This window comes from Ambystoma mexicanum, chromosome 3q, assembly GCF_040938575.1.
Source record: "Ambystoma mexicanum isolate Mex_15411 chromosome 3q, UKY_AmexF1_1, whole genome shotgun sequence".
Classification (NCBI taxonomy): Eukaryota; Metazoa; Chordata; class Amphibia; order Caudata; family Ambystomatidae; genus Ambystoma; species Ambystoma mexicanum.
Window position 1 is genome coordinate 224,526,472 of NC_090926.1, and position 20,425 is coordinate 224,546,896.

The 20,425-nt window shown below is 44.8% G+C and overlaps 1 protein-coding gene across 1 annotated transcript in view; it reads left to right on the forward strand.

The window, feature by feature from the left end:
- PIP4K2C (phosphatidylinositol-5-phosphate 4-kinase type 2 gamma) overlaps positions 1-20,425 on the forward strand; it is a 601,833-nt gene that overhangs the window by 555,338 nt on the left and 26,070 nt on the right. The window contains exon 9 of the mRNA XM_069653597.1: positions 4,522-4,625. Coding sequence (XP_069509698.1) covers positions 4,522-4,625 — 104 coding nt within the window. The remainder of the gene's footprint in view (positions 1-4,521; positions 4,626-20,425) is intronic.

The following is a 20,425-nucleotide window of genomic DNA, read 5'->3' on the forward strand; positions in this document are numbered from 1 at the left end:
AAGCTCACTTTCTGAGCCATTGGTACTCTACCTACTTCATCAGGCCCCACGTACAAATAGAACGTGCCCTGGCTTCTCCCAATCTATTAAGAGCAGTCATTATCAGCCAACAAGCAACCCCGCACACCACACTAAATGTGGTGCTGACCACTTACGCAGTGTAGAAAAAGATAGCCCAAAAATACGGCGTAACAATCAGATACACTCCGCTACTACCTATTAAATTAATTCCTGGGATACCCCTCACAAATGAGAAAGTGTTCCTCCAATGGGCTGACAAAACACAAACCCAGACACTTGGCGACCTTTTCGTCGATGGAACATTCCTATCACTACAACAAGCCAAGGAGAGAGGCAGCACCTCTCCCTTAGACATATTCGTATACTTTAGATTACGCTATGTGATCCAAGCTCCATTTCCATCTTTCCCACATCAATCTCCAACATGGGCACTACTCCATGGTGTGATCAAAGCTCAGGGGGACGGGGGGGTAAACTGATATCCTCCATATATAGAGCCCTCATAACAGACACGACATCAGAAAACCCACGCACAAAAGGGAGATGGCAAAAGGCACTACAGGCCACCATTCCCGATGACGAATGGTCTTACATACTCAGTCAAACTCAGAGGGTTGCCCTGAACTCAAGGTTTAAGCTGATCCACTTCCATTACCTACACCAAACTTATGACACCCCAGCCAAAAGGCACATACACAACCCAGAGTTAGAGGCAAAGTGTGAGAGGTGCGGAAAACCAGCTGCAGACTTCCTCCAACTCGCCTGGAGCTGTCCAGCGTTGTCAAGCTTTTGGTCACAAGTCATCCATGAGACGGAGGCGATAATTGGTGAAGTTAACGCCTATTCCCACAGTGGCGCTGCTTGGGATGACCAAACACTTTAAACCCGCGATGAGGAAACCTGTGAACATTCTGCTGCTTCTGGCGCAGAGGAGCGTGGCCATGACCTGGGGTCAAGCCCCGCCCCCCTGGCTGCGGGGTGGCGGAGGGATGTTCTCCACTGTCAAGATGTGGAGACTGAGTTCATTAAAACATTACCTTTGCATGCCCGCCCCCCAGACATCTGGGGGCCTTATATTGCATATCTGATGAACTCCAAAAGCAACTCCTCCTCTTCCTTATCACCAGGCTGACCGCAGGGGGGTCCACAGGACATAAGACGCCATGTGAGAGACGTTGTGAATGATCAGTGCAAGGCATTACTGAATATTACTGACTCTGTGTTGCAACAGGCCAGGGGGACGAGTGAGGGGTCGGGGATGGAGGGGTTGTTTTGGCGCATAATACCTGGCCCACTGTTGGGCAGTTTGAGGTTGTGTCTTGCGATTAACTTTCTATTAAACATTTTTTTTTTTTTTTTAAATCCATGGCCTTTGACCTAGTAGATAGGCACACCCTCTGGGATAAGCTGAGAAAAATGGGCTTGCCGGAGAACATCTTATCTATATTCTTGTTTAACTTAATGAGGACTCGGAGGGTTCAGGCTAGGCTAAATCTGGAGGGTTTGGTGTCCACACCGATTAAAATAGATAACGGGTTGCGGCAGGGATGCATTTTTGCCCCCACATTATTTAATTTGTTTCTGACGCTGCCCAATGTTTGGAGGCAACTGCATTCATTCCTCCTAAAATAGGTCACACTATTGCATATGCGAACGGTTTCATTAATTGTTCAGTCGACTAACTCGGTACAGCATATGCTAACAGCTTTTAACTGTTATACAGAGCTGTATCATTTTTGCATTAGTGCTTCCAAAACAGTTATTATGAAATTGACTAGCAAAAAATCCAGAAATGGGACTGCATACTGCATTGTTTATCAGGGGAAACTCAAAGTTAAAGATATGTTGAAATATCTGGGTTTCCCAATCTTTGATCGACCTAATAGAAAACAGCATCTGGTGTGCCTATACCATAAGATCAACCTTGTTATCGCACAAAAGCGAAAGGTTGACAATAAGTTTGGTAAATTTAGCATTCCAACCGCTACTACGTTTTTACAGTTTGAAAGTAGTCTCAAAGATTGTCTGCGCCTTGGAAATTTCTCCAGAGGCTATAATATCAGATTTCCTAAAACTGGAAGCAAAACTATGGAAAGCATTAATGTTTTGGCTCCCAAAATGTTCCCATAGCTGCAATTCGTTACGAACTGGGCTTACTGGGTACTGTGGCGCAAACTATCTCTGTATAGAAGACTGACCACGGACCCGGGGGACATGATGTACAGAATTCTGGGGCATGGCCTGAGAGACCAGAATATGTAATCTGAACCATTACTAAAACTCCAAAGGGTCTGCTTGCTGACCTTGGAAAATGTAGGCCCACCAGCTGCAGAGTTGACAAATAACCCTCTTAGGGTAAAGAAATTGCTCCGATATGCGGACTGGTCTAACACTATGGATAAACTGGTTTCTACAAAGCTTTTCTCCCATCTGGTTACACATCAAAAAGGATGGGGCCTACCAGAATATTACCTCCTGAAATTTCCAAGCAAAACCTTGCGTAACAGAATAATGAGATTCCGGTTTAATATTTGCCCAACTGGAGAAATTCTTAAGAGCCCAGCAAACACAATCACTTAAAGTGTCCATGTTTCTTGTGTAGATTCTGTAACCATCCAACAGAGAAAGAGTCTGGCAGATCGTATTGAAAGATTTGGGAAATTTGTACGCAACTTGGAATGGATTGATTCCGACAATCTATGGTGGGAAATGATTTATGGTCCAGCCATGTCTCTGAAAATTGCAGTGGTTTGTTTTCTGTCTCAAGTTTAATGGAGTCTTGACTTTTGAAACAGCCACAGGGCTGGGAAACTAGCTTCTGGACTCGAAGAATTGTCCTTAATCATGGTGCATTCCGCTGGCCCTTTTTACCCTTGAAGGGGCTCGTCCCACATGGACTGGAGTAGCCATCCTTAGAAAGGCCTCATGGGGACAAAAGGTAACCTAAGCTGACAGTTGATATTTGGACATTAGGTACCTGATTTTGAGAAGGGCATGTTTCCTTTCCCTGCAGGAAATAACATACAGTACAAACTCTTGTGATTTGGCTATTAAAAATTTAATCTGTAAAAGGTATTCGGTTAAAGATGCTTCTCTAAAGTAGTATTTACCTGACATGAAAGGTTATTTTACTGTCTTCTGTTTAGATTTTATGTTTTGTATATATAAAGTATGTGATTTCCTTTTTCCTTCTATATGCAATGTATTTCCTTTCTGTTGCATTTTGTTAAAACCAATTCTACTGTTTTAATTCAATTCTTGTTTAATCAAATTAGTTTTGTAAAGTTTTGTTTACAAACCATAGACAAAGAAAAAAAAAATTGGGCTCACTGCCCTATTCTATTCAATGTGTCATGGTCTTGTATTTGGGGGTGACCGCACAGATTGGCCTCTTCGGCATGCACTCCTTTGAACTGACAAGGGGAACGTGACATTGGGTGCCTGTTGTTCCCCTTTTATTGGCTGCAGCGCTTGTCATGGTGTTGCATTGTGAAACATGAATACTGTTGCCTAGGAAGTCTAGACCAGGGGATGTGGGGGACCCTGTGCAAGTGTTTTTGTGAGCGAGACAATCTGTCAGTGTCAATGGTGCAGGGGAGGTGAGGGGGGTAGGAACCGGTGGAGCTGCGGCTAGCAATGGTATTGTGTTTTTAAATGTGGAGATTGCCTTTTCTTTATTGTGGGCTTGACATGTGACTGGTCCTGGGGGGAGTGATCTGCAGGGGACGATGGGGGACAGCTGCTGGTGTGTAATCATGACATTGGATTGTTACTGTTTGCTGGATTAGGACTTGTTCTCCCCTATAGTTGTATATGCTTTCCAGATGTCAGATGTGATGTGAACCTGTGAAAAATGTGAAGTTTTTATTTTTTAAATGAATCCTCTTGCCGCTTTGTGTAGTGTTGTGTTTACAGACTTCTAGTCAGATTCAAGGTGCTGGGAAGTATTTTGTTTTGAAGAAAATATGTCAATTGTACAGTGCTCCTCATGCAATTTGTAAGATGCCTTTTGCCCAAAACCCATAGCTAAAAATAAAATAAAATAAACGGACTCTGAAGGTTGGACACGAACAGTCACAACAAAGTGGGCTCCACATGCCTATTTTACAACTTGCTGTGTTCTAGATTAGCATGTTTGTATTAGTCCTATTTGAAGGCAGGGTAGACAAAGTATGTGAATTTATATTTGGCTAGCAACCTGCAAAGAGTGTTGAGTATGTTGGCTTCCTTCAAATAGTATTCTTGATACAGTTGATTTTATTTTGCTAATGTTCCGAGCACAATTACTACTTAAAGTTGGTTTGTATGCAGATGTCTTTCATGCTCACCCTACATCTTCAGCTTTTGTGGCAGCATACCCACAGATGTATTAAATCACAAGCAATCACTGTTTAGGTAGGTGAGAACTTCAGTGCTGAAACAGGCTTCTGGCAGTAAACTCTTAATTTATGGGAAATTTTGATTAATTTTCCTTTTTTCTTTCTCAATCACCCTCTACAGGTGCACCTACAAGAGAAGTGTATTTTATGGGGCTGATAGACATGCTGACATTGTATGACGCAAAGAAGAAAGCAGCTCATGCAGCAAAAACTGTCAAGCATGGGGTAAATGATTTTGTTAACATGTTCTTGTACTGCTGAACGTTTTTGCCATGTCGGAGGATATCCATTCATTTTATTTAATGTACTGTAAGGGGCTCTACTTAGTCCTTGTCAAAAGGAAAAATTATTGCTGAATGTTACCCCCATTTATTAAAGTACTGTTCTTTTTATTTTATCTACTATCCAACCTAGTGGTCTTCACTGGCCTTTTTGAGACATGCTCACTCTTCTTGGGAGGGTATGCTTTACGCCGTGCCTGCCATATATATCACATTATACAGTATAATGAAAATATCAGCGCTTTAAAAAAACACTTTATTGGTTAGATTGAAGGTCCAGATATGTGATTAGGTGGTTTGAATGCAGTTTTCACATTTAAGGCAGTTGTGAAGTTGATAAACTAATGGTGATTGAACTATTACTAACCAAGTCGTAATCATGTTTAAATTGCAGAGTATTTAAAAGGTTTGTGCACACATTTAGTAGCTTTAGTTACTAACTTCATACAAACATGAGTTATTGCAATACGTGCAAAAAACATACTTGCTCATTTAGTTGTCTTAAAATGCAGGATTTGATGTATTGTGCTCCTGTTTAGTGCAAGACCTCTTCACACAAGCATTAAATGATTTCATTATTTGTGCAATTTATTTTCATCAGTGGTATTCACATATTGGTCATGTGAGCATTTTGTCTTTTGGAATGATTTGCCCGAACGGGCACCCTGGTCTTATTTCTGGCTACATGTACTTGCCTATTTGCACCCACAGTAAGGCTCAATGTAGACTACAATCCATTTTTTTATATGCCTCTTGGTATCTAGACAGGGCAGCGGTGCTCCAAACATGCCTAGTAGTGTCTCTGTGCGGATCCTTTCTGCCAGATATTGCATTAGTGTTACAGGCTGGTGGCAACTCTTCAAAGGCTGCACCATGATGTAGCCATTTTACATCGTTGATGGCCATTTTGTTGTAGCCCAGAAAATAAATTGCTATTTTTTGAAGTCCTGTAACATGGTGCCTGGCTTTGTTGCCCTACTGTTATGTTTCTCTCAGAGAGAAGGGCCATCTTTGGGGGTTTTCGTATGCAAGTTCGGACGCTGCTCACAAAGCCAGCTCTGGCTGAATGGAATCTGGATTAGTCTGGGTAAGAGTCTCCCAGGCATCGCAAGTCCTCTCAGGAAAGATTTGGCAAACATCACACACACGCATTAGACCTAACCTTGCTGGCTGCACACAGACAACACCACTGCCCAGGCCAACTCCTACAAAAACACCATAGCCAAGGCCAACAATGAAACAGAGCACACTTCAATGCTATTAAGCTTTGCATCAACCCACTACCCGTCCCACCTCTACTCCAATCAATCTAAATATCCACTGACAACCACTCTTTCTTAAACAACAAGATCAGCATGATCTGCCAGCACATAGACACCACCACAACTGACAGCACACTTCACGTCCCACACTACCTTGACCACGTTTAAGACACTTAATATGAAATAACTCACTGCCACACTAGCATCTCATTAAGCCACATCCTATGTTGACAATACACTCTGCCTCAGTACTCATGAACCTTCCAACTGAAGCTCTCCTCCCTTACAATCAAGTGCTCCCTCACTGTAGGCTCCTTCCCCTCGACTCTGGACAAATCCTTCCACTTCTCAAGAAACCAACACAGTACCCAGGCAACTACTGCCCAACGCCAATCTTCCGTTCTTAGATCAGATACATGAGAAAGCAAATGCCTCCAGCACATCAAAGCCACCAACCTCTTCAGTCCTGCCAATCTGGCTTTACCTTGGTGTTAGCGGTTTCTGTGCTACATCTGGGTTTGATAGAGGATGTGATTAACATCCTCAATGATGACCATCCTTGCCTTCTGGTTCTCAACCTCTCGGCAGCATTTGGAAACAGTAGAGCACCAGACATTCGACATTTTACTTCGCTGCATGGGGATCAGCAAGATCGTTTTCAACTGGTTCAAATCGCGCCTTGATGCACTGCCAACAATTCATCCAAATGGATTCCTCCACATCACCAAATCTGCTAATCACCTGTGCCATGTTGCAAGGATCCATCTTCTCCCCTGTGATCTTAAACATTTACATCTAACCACCTGGAATACTCCTAGATCCACACATGCACATACACCAATACAATGATGACTTGTAGCTCTACCTCAAGGTATCCATCAGTCATGCACACGGTAAAGGCCTGCTTCACATTGATCCAGTCCTAGAAGTCAAGTCTTACCTGAAGTTCAGCCCCCTCCAATACTGAATTCCTACTGCTGACCAACAACCATGAACACCCTGACATGGCTCTTGGCTGTGAACATCAAGGGCTTCATTCCTCAGCGGACCACCTGCAAAAAGTCCCTTGGGTTCTACTTTGATACACTTCTCATTCACGGAACACGTAGCCAGGAGTACATAAATGCCTTGATTCAACTTTCCCTCCTGCGCAAAATCAAGCCCTTCATTCCAGAAAAACATCAGATCTGCTTTGAAAGCCTTGGTCTTGTCCCACCTGGACGGGGGCAAGGCCCTTCTGAATGGCTTCCCAGCAACTACCCTGGCACCCTTGAGGATCTGTCCTACAAGCTGCAGCAGGACTGTTGAAAGGGCACATCATCCGCCCCTCATCGAACTTCTCTGAGAAACACTGCATCTCTAGATGCCTACGATCCACCAGGCATAAGGACATGTGAATTCAGCCAGTGCAGGAAGGAAGGAACCAGAAGACCGGCCTTCTAGAACCCCCTCCTGTTGAACACCAGACTCGCCCACTCGCTTGGACACAAAGCGCTCAAGGAATGGCTCTTCCCCAACACCCATGTCGACACCACCCACTTAACCTAAGCGATCATTGCCCCGCCATTTCCTTTCCTGGTTGCTTGTAGATCCCTTGTTGCCAAATTGCCTTCTCTCCCTGTCTGCTCCTTGCTTCGTTCTATCTCTGCTTCCTGTACCGTGCCTTCCCGCTTTGACTTGTAAAGCGCTCAGTTTCCCGAAGCTAGGTCTGCAGTCAATTATCCTACTGATAATGTAATGTCCCTGTGTATTCCTTTTCTGATGCCTGCAAAAATACGAGGTAGACTGCCGCCTTCCACCGATATGAAGGCTGCTAAAACTTTGAATGGTGCATGAAATGTGAATGACGAGCTAGGGATACCCTCATCCCTTTGTGTGTATCTGTAGAGATCGCAAGCCATTTCTTCAATTGACAACCTTGGACTTATCCTGTGTACTTGGAAGAAAACGGTACTGAGAATCCTGCTGATAGCTGTGTTGCTGTGCTTCTGATGCTTCTGAAGGCTAAGCTCTGCTATTTCTTGGACAGAGGGAGCCTTCTCTGGTGATATGATGGATGAAGTTGGATCCTCTGTTCGTCTGTGTGCTACACTGAAGCTCCTGGCTGTGTTCCTCACTGCCCCAGAAGAGGCAGCGCCATTTTGTTACAGGAGCCACTGCATTGTTTCTGCCACCAGAAAGGGTCTGCTTGAGGGTACTGCCATTGTCTGGCCCTGCAGCAATAGATTCCAGTTAGAGCATCGCTGATTTGATCCAAGGATCTGTGTTGTGCTAATGCACTGCATTTCTTTCATCCAACTTGATGGTCCCTTCTTGGAGTTTCTCCCACATAGTCTGCAACATTGGTTCTATCCCTCTGCTGTCTGGAACTCAGCTTGTTAGACTCTGCTGCATAGATCTGCAAATAAATTGATGCTGAAATTGTTCACCTCAACACCCTTGTCTCCTGGACTTATTCAGTGGGCCTCATTAGGGGTGTAGCGGTAACCATGCTGGTGCTAGCGGCGGGTGGCAGCCGGACCCGTTAATATTTACCAGCGTCTGACTTCTTAGTGCCAGCGGGCAATTACAACCCTGGTGGCCCGGAAAGTCAGGCGCCAGTAAATTGTAAGTCCCCATTCCCATTGAGTCCCATAGTACTCTTTGGCAGTGGGGATACGGAAGCGCTGGCACCGTTTCGAAATGTGCCGGTGCTTCTGTGACTGGTCTGCCTACTGTGGCCGCTGTGCAGGGTCAGACCTGTCGGGCATGGCACCCTGGTTTCCAGACTGGCAGACCTGTAATATGCTAGTCCGGAAACCAGGGTCCCTGTAAGCTTACCGGCACCCTGGTTTCCAGACCTCTTGCAGATGGGTCCCTAAACAACTTCAGTCTGAAACTCCCCCGATGCCACGTCTCCCTCCCATGAAGCTCCCCTAACAAGTTGGTAACTTTTGAGCGTTCTATATTCTAAGCTCGAGCGATATTGACTGTCCATTGATTTACACTGACAGATTTTTTTTTTAATTGTGCTTAACTCCTAAAACGTAATAGTTTAAAATGTTTGGTCTCCCTTAAGAGCCACCTTATTGTTTTTATATGCCTTTTCTAAAACTAATACTAACTGTAATGAGCTTAAAAGAAATATTCGGAAGAGAATATCGTCATTAGTATAAAATATACACACACCTTTCTCACTGGAGAGTTGAAGCCATGACTGCTCTTACCAGCTACCACTGGGTGATTCGGGAGTAACTGAAGGGAACGCTGCCTACCGTTTGAGGACTTTTGGAAAATCACCTTAAGCGTCATGTGGCACAGTATTTACTGATCTGTTAATGTTGTGACTCCTATACTTTCATTTTATTTGCTTTTTTCTTTCATAGGTTCATATTTCTTCCATCTGTTATGGTTTAGCAATTGCTACTACAAAGAACCTGCTTGCAACAACGTAATGCTCTTGCATCTTAATGTTTTGTTTCCTATGGTGCATCGTAAACCGATTTTTCATCCGGTTTCATTAATAACCCTTGGTGTTCGTTACACATAGGGAATTAAGGCACCTTCTTGTTTGTGGAAGAATGATGATTTAGGTCAAGTAAGGATTTCTCTGCTAGGCACATCATCATAAGCAATATTTGATAAGCAACAGTGTGTTGGAAAAAAATGCAAAGGCAAAGATCTAGACGCTTTACTAAGATCATGTGTTTTAAGTTAAATTGGGAATTATAGAAATCCTATGGCTTTTGCTTTTCATTTTGAAGTATCAGTCTCCATTACATAAGGACAATAAGATAAGGTGTACACTTTGGGTTTGTTTTCTTGTGAAGATGAGCAGGCCGCATTCTATTCACTGTCAAGTATTGGTGCATCTAGGTTATGTTCTGTTTTTTTAGACTATTTAAGAGTAAGCTATCCCCCAATAGGCATGCTTCAATCTCCCAATGCATGTGGGTCTAGTTGACTCTGAAATAGTGATTCCAGCTTTTACTCTAATAAAACGATTTCTACAATGTGAACTTATTAGTAGACACTTCACCAAGAAATTGTTTTCATTTTATTTTCTCGCATTAAACTATCCTGAGCAGAAACAAATGTAGCCGTATTCATTTTATGGTCAAAATGTTGTAATCTAGATAACTTGGTTATGGGTTGAACAACAAGGTGTATCAGGTGAGTTTGGCATCAAGTGTAGCATTAATCCTTTGCTGTTCAACAATGCATAAAACTGCCATAGCTGTTGTTGTTCGCACCACTTTTATTTCCTTGTAACTGATAATGCAGAACACCCAAATAGCTGACCCAACCTGTGGCCTGCTAGTTTTGTGACATTCGGATTGATGTTTAGCAGCTTGCGCAAGTTTACCAGCATAACGCAATGTTTGATATCAGAAAAAAAGGGCACAAGGCGAAGGTTCTTCCTTTGCAGTGTTAAGCACAATTTCTTCCCAGATGCAGATTTCTCCCCAAGAGATTACACTTGAGGTGCTCTGTCCTAAGCCAACTTCTCATGCCAATTAAATTCTATAATGAAAAAACTCCAGGTAATCCCCTTCATGGTATTGTTCGGACTCTTGTGTGTATATTGGGGATGGAGTAATGGGCATATAGGGCTGTTCGAAATTAAATTTCCGATTTCCAATTGGGTAATTTTTACAATTGTTCCATGCGAACAGAGGTTTGTTCTTGTGACGATTGAGTGAGGGTCCTTAGGTTACTATCCAGTCCTCCATTTGACTACATTGTGTCATCCTGGGTAAGTGACTATTGGTCCCTGTGCATCAATTTCCCCATTTACCTGAATTGGGAGACTGGATATTTAAATGCATTGAATGAAAGCTCTGCTTTTTAGAGTTGCTGCTCGCTGGGTATGGTAGTTTGAGCGTTGGCTTTGGTTTGAGATTTTTCAGAATCCTTTTGAGCGTTCCAGAGGACCAGAGCAATAGTGTGCTCACAGGGTGTCCCCGCCCCCCTCTCCCCAAAGTTAGTGCAAAATACACTCAATAGGAACGTGGCAGAGCATTCTGACTTCTCTAATTGGATGGCAGTGGGCAATCGGGTATCGAGGTAGTTGGGCCACGCAAGCACACCACAAAATACACTTCACATAAAACACTATTTATATTTGCTATTTATTATAAGTATTGCCTAAGATACACATATGTAAAGTAAGTACTGTAGGTAAGTACACAAATCGGACTCTATTCACAAAAACATAAACGTGTTCCATTATACCAAACTAAGCCTAAAGAAATGCTATTACATAGTAAAATACTATACACTTTGGTTTAACCAGCTTTTTACACTCCTACCAAAACCTACCAATCAGAGTGATCCTTAACAGTCCTGACAAATTACAGTAGGTATAGTACTGAGTCTAGAAGGGTCCAGTTCACCACATAAACCCAGTGGAGGCATGGGCACTTGGAGCTCAATTTATCAGAAGTGGGAGGTAGATTTGTGAATGATATGTGATTTATCAGTTAAAATGAATTTGAAATCACTGATACACTTTAAAAAAAATGCCACGTTTTGTTCCTAAACCGCCAGTACGCCATTAGGGATACACCTAAAATGTCCCAAAACAGAAAGACACTTTATAACAGTTTTAGGATTTCCTGAAATTATGTTGATTGAATTCAACAAACGAAACACATTATTTGTCCTCCCGTTTTGATGTAAAGGTAAGTTGTGCATACAAGCCATAATTGGTTCTGGTACCAGCAGCATGGAGGGAGGATATGTCTGCGGCGTGTGACCCTAACTACCCTTCAATTTCACACGTAATACAGTCTCGGTTCAGGAGGCACAGAAGATATCCTGCACCCCGTCTCTGAAGAACATGGAGGACAGTATCGGCAATGGGATTGGGGTCCAAGGATCCAGGGAGATCTACTCAAGACATTGGCTGTGGCTAAAAGTGTGCAGAGTGTGCAGGTGCATTATTTGAAATGTCTGGAGCGCAAATGGACGCTCGTGGGCATCTTTGCGCTGGAGAGCAGACCAACTGTCCATATAGAAGGGTAAAACCAACAAGTAGAGCTTTAGAAGAGAAAGGTCTATCGCTTTCCTGAAAGCTAGATGGCCAGATAGTTTCTTTATAGGAGGTGGCAGCTTGTTCCATGCAATGGCAGCAGCCACAGAGAGAGAGCGACCTCCTATCCTTGCACATTTATATGGCGGTACCACAAGCAGATCGGCAGTGGCAAAGCGAAGCTGTCGGCAAGGCACACAAACTTGGATTGTAGAAACTCTGCTCCCACATTGTGTATCGCCCGATGGACGATGCACAGAGTTTTGAATCTAATACGCTGATACACTGGCAGCCAGTGGAGGGAACGCAAAACGGGGGAGATATGTGCTCCATAGGGAGAGCCAGTAGCTAATCTAGTGCATGCATAGGTTTTGGATTTTCCACAGGAACATCAATTCACCAAAATGCCAAGGTAGCGAAAGTGACGTTACACAGCCGATGACATCACAGGTAGTCATGTCATGTGACCTTTGCCCCTGATGTCATGAAATAACATCAAATGACATCACCTGAAGTGACTGACAGGCATAAAAAACATACATAAGCTTGCATTTCATAAAATAGCAAACTGGTACTAACTCAAACATTAGACTTATTTTTTAGATACCAACCACTTTTTAACTAGGTGCTGCCTTGATATGCCATGGAGGGGATAGGTCATGTTATGACATGGGCAGCCCTGTTCATACCAACATGGCCAGCTGTAGTCCCATCCCCTGCCCGAAATGATGTCCATAATTTTGATTGTGTGGCAAGATGGCTGTGTGAATCTCTGGTCAGTATGAGTGGAGTCCCCAGGTGTGCCAAAGCCAGAACCACAGAATCCCAAATCTATGCAGATAACCCATCAAGGAGTGCACCACGGTAGCGACAACAGTAACTGAGCATTTGAAGTCCCAGCAAGAGGGTCCCCACGTTTCAGGGGAGAACAGATCAGCCAGGCAGCAGAACAGTTCTGCGATCGTGAGCAGCCATTTCATGTGGTCCAACATGTCTCACGAATGACCAGAATCGGGCGGAGTCACTGATGTCAATGAATTCCAGCCAGGGAGTAGGGGCTCCCACCCTAAGTTCAGCAATGACAGGAAATCATTCAGGAGACCACCAAACTGTAAGCATGGAGGTTGCAGCACAGAAAGCTCAGGATTCTGGCAAGGAAGGCCGGAGGAAAGCAGCAAAGATTCTTCCAATGGACAGGAGTCGCCACAAAAGGAGAGGGCCAGGACAGCAGGACACAGGATCCTTACTCCCCTGAAGAAATTCAGGTATGTTCCAATAACTGATCTGAGAATAGTACAGGGTTTCCCCATATATACACGTTTGCACAGGGCAACAGCAACCCAGCGATCCCATCCACAAGCATGCATCATTTCATTTTTATCAGCCAGAACAGTCAGGAACACCTACACAGATGTGGATTGGGAAGTCTGGATACCCCGGTTTAAACTGTTAACACACCCAAACATGGAGGCCTTTGTGCTCTACCTAGACAGCATGTCAGTCAGAAAATACTTGAGTTTCAGCCCATAAAAGTGCAATAGCAAACACAGGCAATATAAAACATTTCAAAAGACGAGACTGGATATTTAAACACAATATAAAAGTTTAGCAATTAAGATGTAGAGTGTTTAATGGAAATCTGAATTAGGACATAATCAAATTTGCAACAAATCAGATGCATAGTTCTTAGATCTTAATCGTAACGCTTTTGCAAGAAAGCTGGACACTGCAAAAGTACCTCCCGCCCCCACCACCCTTTTTATTTATTTATTTATTTATTTTCTGGACATTTTGTGAACACCCAAGCATCACAAAAGTGGTATTTCTGAAGTACTGGGAGAAGCAATTTTTTCCATAAAGAAAGTTATTTATAGGGCAAACCAAAAGAAAATTCATGATAGTTTCAATCTCACCGGGGCAGAATGGACCAGATTGTTTAAGTATCATCTCTGAACTGTCGGAGGGTGGTCTCTCTAAATCGTTCTTTTTAATTTGTGGCAAAATTAAAGAGACCATTTTACTTCATACCGAATGACGGGCTATAAAGACATATATAGATGGGTCATTCATACAAAAGACCGCATAAAAGCCTCACATCATGGCTTCACCTTCTCCGGTATAGCTTATTCCAGCAGTAGAAGTTGGGGAAGGCTGCTATTCCCTTTACCCATCCTAAATTTGTCATCCCTCTACCAACTCTACTACAAGGGCAGCTTCAGGATGGTCACCCTCATGTAGGTCCGCCATGTTTTGGAGTTACACAATCAGCTTGTCTGAGATATGCAGGAAGCGCTCTTTCACGTCCCTATTCACCCCAAACATTGGAAATGCCTTTGCTTTTTTAGGGAAAATGCTCACTACCAGTTTGCTGTACTCCCATTCAGCCTCAAGAGTATTCACAAAGGTCATGGCTTTGGTCGCAGCCTATCGTCACATGAGAAGTGTGCATCTTTTGCTACCTTGACAACTGGCATCTGCGGTTCAAGTTGTTAGTCAGCACTAGAGGACCGCAGGGCAAAGTATGAAATAAAACAGTTTAAAGTTATAATACAGTGTATAACACAGGGACTTGTTAAGCACAAGGCTAGAGTGAGTTCGAAACTATGATGCATGTTGAGGCATGACAAGAAAAGAGAAAACAATGTATTTGCTGCGTGTTTACTATTTTGCCACGTTAACACAATTAGAAATGTAGACTGCGTCCAATGTAGGAACTTTGAGGATACATATCGATAATCGTCCCCGCTTCTGCCACTTTACAAGGACCAGCATCAAAGCCAAGTATGTTACACCCCTTGCCGAGCTGCAAGTGTTATCTACCCTGTGTGTATAACACCTTGGGTACCTAGGTTAGTATGGAACACTACTCCCTAATTAAATGTGTTTCTCCAGCATGGGGTCTGGCATGGATTCACATGCTCATGAATATTCCCCATCGTCAGGCAAGGAGTCCTCTGTAAAAGAATAAACACTTTCACTTGCAACCTATATTTCTCCTCTAAACCAATCACACTGCCCCCATCCAATGACAGTCCCCCCCCAAACCCCTCCTATTGCAGCAATATTCAAATTTGGTAAGCACGTATGGTGGCGCTATGACCAAGAAGAGCTGCAGAGGGGTCGGAGGGAGGGTTCACGTGTGTATCCATGCTGGAGAACAATAGCTACAGGTAAGTAACTTAAACCTTCTCCAGCATTCGGTCTAGCATGGATGCACATGCTCATGAATAACAAATACATAGCAGTATATCACACAACGGGAGCTGGCAAGGCTCAACAGAAGTAATTACTTACCCCTAGAACAGACCCACTTCAAGCAAACTGGTTGCTTAGCACTGCTTTCCCTGTTGACGCAGAAGAATTCCGTGAAGGTGTGCATGAACCTCCACCTAGCAGCCCTGCAGATGTCAAGCAGGGGCACACCAGACAGCAACACAGTAGTCGCAGTGGTGGGCTTTCGAACGGCCGGTTAGCGGTCGGTTAGCCAACCGATGACGGTGCGTGATGCAGCCGGAGAGGCATCTTGAAATGGAAGCCTTGGACAGGGCCTTCCCATGGTTCACAAGACGCTGTGACGTCTTCCGAAAACTCTGTGCATGCCACGTAGAACTTCAGGGCACGAGCAACGTCAGCGAGTGCAAGGCCCTTCTGCCAGCAACAAAGGTTTCGGGAAAAAAAACAGGTAACACCAAAGGCTTGTTGAGGTGGAATTCCGATGGAACCTTCGGCTTGAAGGAGGGGTGAATACGTAGCACCACCCTAGATTTGTGCAAAGTCTGGAACGGTTGCTTTCAGGAGAGGGCCTGGATCTCACCTACCCTTCTGGCAGAGGTGATGGCCACAAAGAAAGCAGTTTTCCATGAGAGAAACGTGAGCAGGGCCTGATGCAGAGGCTTGAAGGTCCCCCCCCGACCCAAGAGCCTAGTCAGAACCATGTTCCCATGCCAGGACAGGAGCCTTCACCGGCGGGAAAGATCTGAAAAGTCCTCGAAACTTTTTGATTAGTCGGTGGGACCAAAGTGAAGATCTTCCTGATGACCTGTTGATAGCCTCCAGATGTACCTTGATGGAGGCTTGTGCCAGTCAGGCCTTGGCCAAGGATAGCAAGTACGGTGGGGTGTGTGGTTCCCCGACACTCAAAGGGGTAATATTCTGTGATCGGCACCACATAGCAAAACGATTCCACTTGTGGTAGTAGCACTTCAAGGATGATGGTGCCCTGGCTTTGGCGATTAGCACCCTGCAATCTCTGCTGGCAACTTGTATCCTCCAAACTCTAGGGCTGCAGGGGCCAAGCCCTCAGGTTCAGCGATCCTGGGTCGTGATGCAGGATTGCGCCTCCTTCTCTGGTAAGAAGATCCGGAATCACTGGCAGCTTGACCGGAGGCGACGCTGACAGGCTGATATGGTCTGGGTACCAAATCTGCCTTGGCGACGCCAGGGCGGTGAGTATCATTCTACAGTGACACTGTCTGAGTGTATGGATGACTTGTAGCAGGAGAGGGAACGGAGGAAACTCGTACAAAAACAGCTCTTACCATGGGAAGGTAAATGTGTCCCCCAGGCTCCACGGTTGGTGGAATCTGCTGGCAAACCTCTGGCATTAGGAGTTTGCTGCTATCGCAAATAGATCGATTTGGGATCTGCCCCACTTGATGAAGAGGCGGCCCATCTGATCCTGCCTAAGTTCCCACTTGTAGCAGGTGTCTGCAGTGGTGTTCTTGACTCCCGCTAGGTGAAGAGGGCCGGAGATTGAGTGCCCACCCACCCCTGCTATCTTATGTAGAACATGTTTTTTGCCTAAAGCCCAAATCGATCACGATAAGAGGGTGCTATTTATGATCAATGTCCCAAGACTGGAACAAGTGAAGTTTCTTGGCAAAGACTGTTAAAAAAAAATAATGCATTATATACGCCATAGAAAATGTCTGATATAAGAGCAGATATTGTTGATTTTCAATGTTATTGCTCCACATTTAACAACAAAGATTATATTAAAATCACTTTTGAAAACTAATCCATAGGAATTCTGTACCCTCCCGCCTGTGGGCGTGCAAATGAGTTGAGGTGTAGACCACCAGAATCTGGCATTTCTGGGACAGCCCCCCTAAGCTATGAGTTAGACGACACTGGCTCCAAACCCAACCTTAGGACATACATCATTTAAACCTAGTGATTGACCGCTGCCACCTCGCTTGTACAGAGAATCTGGTGCTGCAATTTGGCCAAACAATGAAAGGACCTCCTTAGTGAGATAAAAGTAATGGCTTGGAATAACACTGTTTTGACATTTCAAAGATCATGAATGGGTTCATTTCATCACAAACTATGATATATGCATTCGGGAAACCCAAACCTGCAACCCATTGGCTGTGGAAGGGTAGGCAGACTATATGGTGCCTGCAATCCACTCACTTTGTTCGTAAGACCAAGCAGGGGTGGTGGACTGTCTATATGGGTAAATGTCAAACATTACTGGAAACTGGATGTCCTGATTTGCAAGGCCTCTTTGTAATAAAATTGCATTCCTTCTTAATTTAATAGTCTAGAATAGACTGTATTGGGAAAAATGGGATGGATATTTTGAATAAACTTATCTATTTTTTTAAACTTTGGTTTTATTAGCATTTATGCAAGACATTAACAGTGACCCCCGGAACTGCTTTGTTACATTTCATACATTTTCAAATAACTGTCGAGCATGTCCCACCCCCTACCCCTGTCTCTCCCCACCTAACCTGCTCCCTCATGCCCCCCCCCCAAACTGGGGTTTCCTTGAACCAGTATAACTTGACGGTAGGCATTGTATTATGGTGTTGAGAATTTCAAAGTGAACATCTTCATCGGTGCTCGAGAGCTTACCCGGAAATTACTTTCGTAGTATTGTATATTGTCTTTGCTTTATGCCGGAACGTGGATCTCCTTTCCTCCTTCCTTCCCACCGACTCTACTTTCCCTTCCCCAGGTAGTCCCCTTCTCCGTATCGGGCCCCTCCAAGCAGCAGCCTCTCAATGAACTTCCCACCCCCATGATTGTCTCACCCCATCCCAGTTTGATCGAAAGGTGTTTGAGTCATCATTGACCATCGCAGTCCATTTGTCCATAAGGAACATGTTCTTCAGCTTTCTTTGCCAATCCTCTTTAGACAGGGCCACCAGGCTCTTCCATTTCTATGCCAGGGCCACCCTCCCCGCCTTCAACATGGTTTCCCACATTCTGGGGTATCGGTATATGTCCGACTCTCAGGCCTAGTAATATCGTCAATGGATCTTGTGCGGGTACTTCCCCTGTGACCTCTGCAATCCAACCCCTCATACGTTTGAACCTGCGGACAGTGCCACCACATATGTTCCCTCGTTCTCACCTGGCCACATCCCCTCAGGAATTTCGGGGAGACCCCCGGGAACATCTTCGACAGCTTTGTGGGTCACTGTGCCATCCCTGTAGGATTTATAAACTGTGCTCCATATCTACTGTAAATAAATTCATTCCCATGGAAGGCTATTTTGAAGTCCTTGTCCCATGCCTCCTCAGAGAACCTCCCCTGCAAGGCCATTCCAGTAATTCCGGAACCCTCTCCTCTCTGTGAGATTGTTGGCATTCAATATCTTATACAGTTTAGACACATCCCCTTCTTTGAGTTAGCAGAGTAACATTTCCCCAAAGGGATTAAGCGATCTCTTGAGTTTTTGCCCCCAAGTCTGTTCACCTAGGATGCCCTTCAGTCTGGGATATTCGAAGATGAAATCGTCCCCTGGCCTAGCGCCTCTTCTATTTCCTCATATGGCAAGAAGTCTCCCTCTCTGAACAATTGGCCCACCCTTTCCATACCATTGTCGGACCAGGTCTGCGCATTCTTGTAATCCCTGCTACCCAACCTAAGTGTGGCACCCCACAGTGACGTTAAAAGGGAGGGCCACGTTGTCGGGTGGTTGGTTTGTGCCCCCTCCTTCCAAATTGTCCAGAGAACCCCTAGTGTCGGGTGATTCTTTAACTTGTTTGGAATTGACTTTCGCGGCGCCCAAAAGGAGGTCCCGGACCTTAAGTGGATGCGCGTCAAAGTCCTCCGGATAGGTCCAATAAGTACCCTTACACTCATGTGTTCTAGGAGTACCTGTAACTGGGCTGCGCAATAATACACCAGAGCCCCCTTCTTCCCTAGGAAGGGTGAGAATAATTCTCTGATTTCTGGAGACCTTTAAAGGTCTGGTCGGGGACACACTGGGGAGGGCCGTGAAGAGATGAGTCTTGGTAAGACGTTCATCTTCACTGCAGTCATGCGTCCGTACCATGACAGAATCATATTGTCCCACCGCCTCATGTCTGTCTTGATCTCGGTCATTATAGGGTCATGGTTGTCTGGGGCCAGTCTTGAAAGGTCTCTAGTGAGGAGAATCTTTCTCAACACTAATCCACATGAACCTCTCTGAAGGGTCTAGCAGCGGATCCTGTGCCCGGAGAGGGAGTAAAATAGATTTCGATTTGTTGATTTTCAGCCCCAAGAATTGCCCGAAGGATTCTATTAAAGACAGGAGGGGAGGGAGCGACTGGCAGGGATCCACCAAATATGCCAAGATATCATCTGCAAACAGTGAAAGTTGAAATTCTACTTCACCCCGTATAATTCCCTTGATACCTGGGTGGGACCTTACCGCTATGGCTAGGGGTTCCATTGTAAGGGCATATATTAGTGGTGAAAGAGGACGCCCCTTCCTCCGCGTGAGGGAAAATGAGGCCCGAAAGCTCTCCGTTCACCTGAATCCTCGCTGTTGGGGCCCTGTACAATGCAGCTACCCATTTTCTGATTCGTTCAGAGTGTCATGTACCTCCATTTGACCTTGTTGAAAGCTTTTTCCGTGTATCAAATGCAAGCTTGCGTCACGGTTTGTTTCTTCTGCATAATGGATCAGATCTATTGTTTTCCGGATGTTATCCAAGCCCTGGCATCCGCCTATGAAACCCACTTGGTCCCCATGAACCAGCATTGGCATACTCCCCGCCATCCTCTTGCCGATTACCTTTGCCAGGATCTTGATCTATATTGAGCAACGATATCGGTCTATAGGAGGAGCATTCCAACTGGTCCTTTCCTCCTTTCGGTGAAACTACTAGAATTGCTCTCATCATTGTTTCGGGCAGGATTTCCCCCTCGAGAACTGCATTAAACACCTTAGCCAGGCGTGGGGCCAAAGTGGAGCGGAACATCTTGTAAAATGTCACCGAAAACCCATCCCCCCCAGTGGCGTTCCTCCCTTCATCCCCCCTGATTACTCACTATCTCCTCCTCCGATATAGGGGCCTTCATGCCATCTGCCACCTCCTTCGCCAGGGCCGGTACCAGGATGGATTTTTGAAAGTCTTCAATTTGAGTGTCCCTCCACCCCTATGCTCAGATTTGTATAGCTTTTAATAGTATCAGTGGAAAGCTCCCCCTATGCTTGCGGTGTCATAATCCCAGTGTCCCCGGCT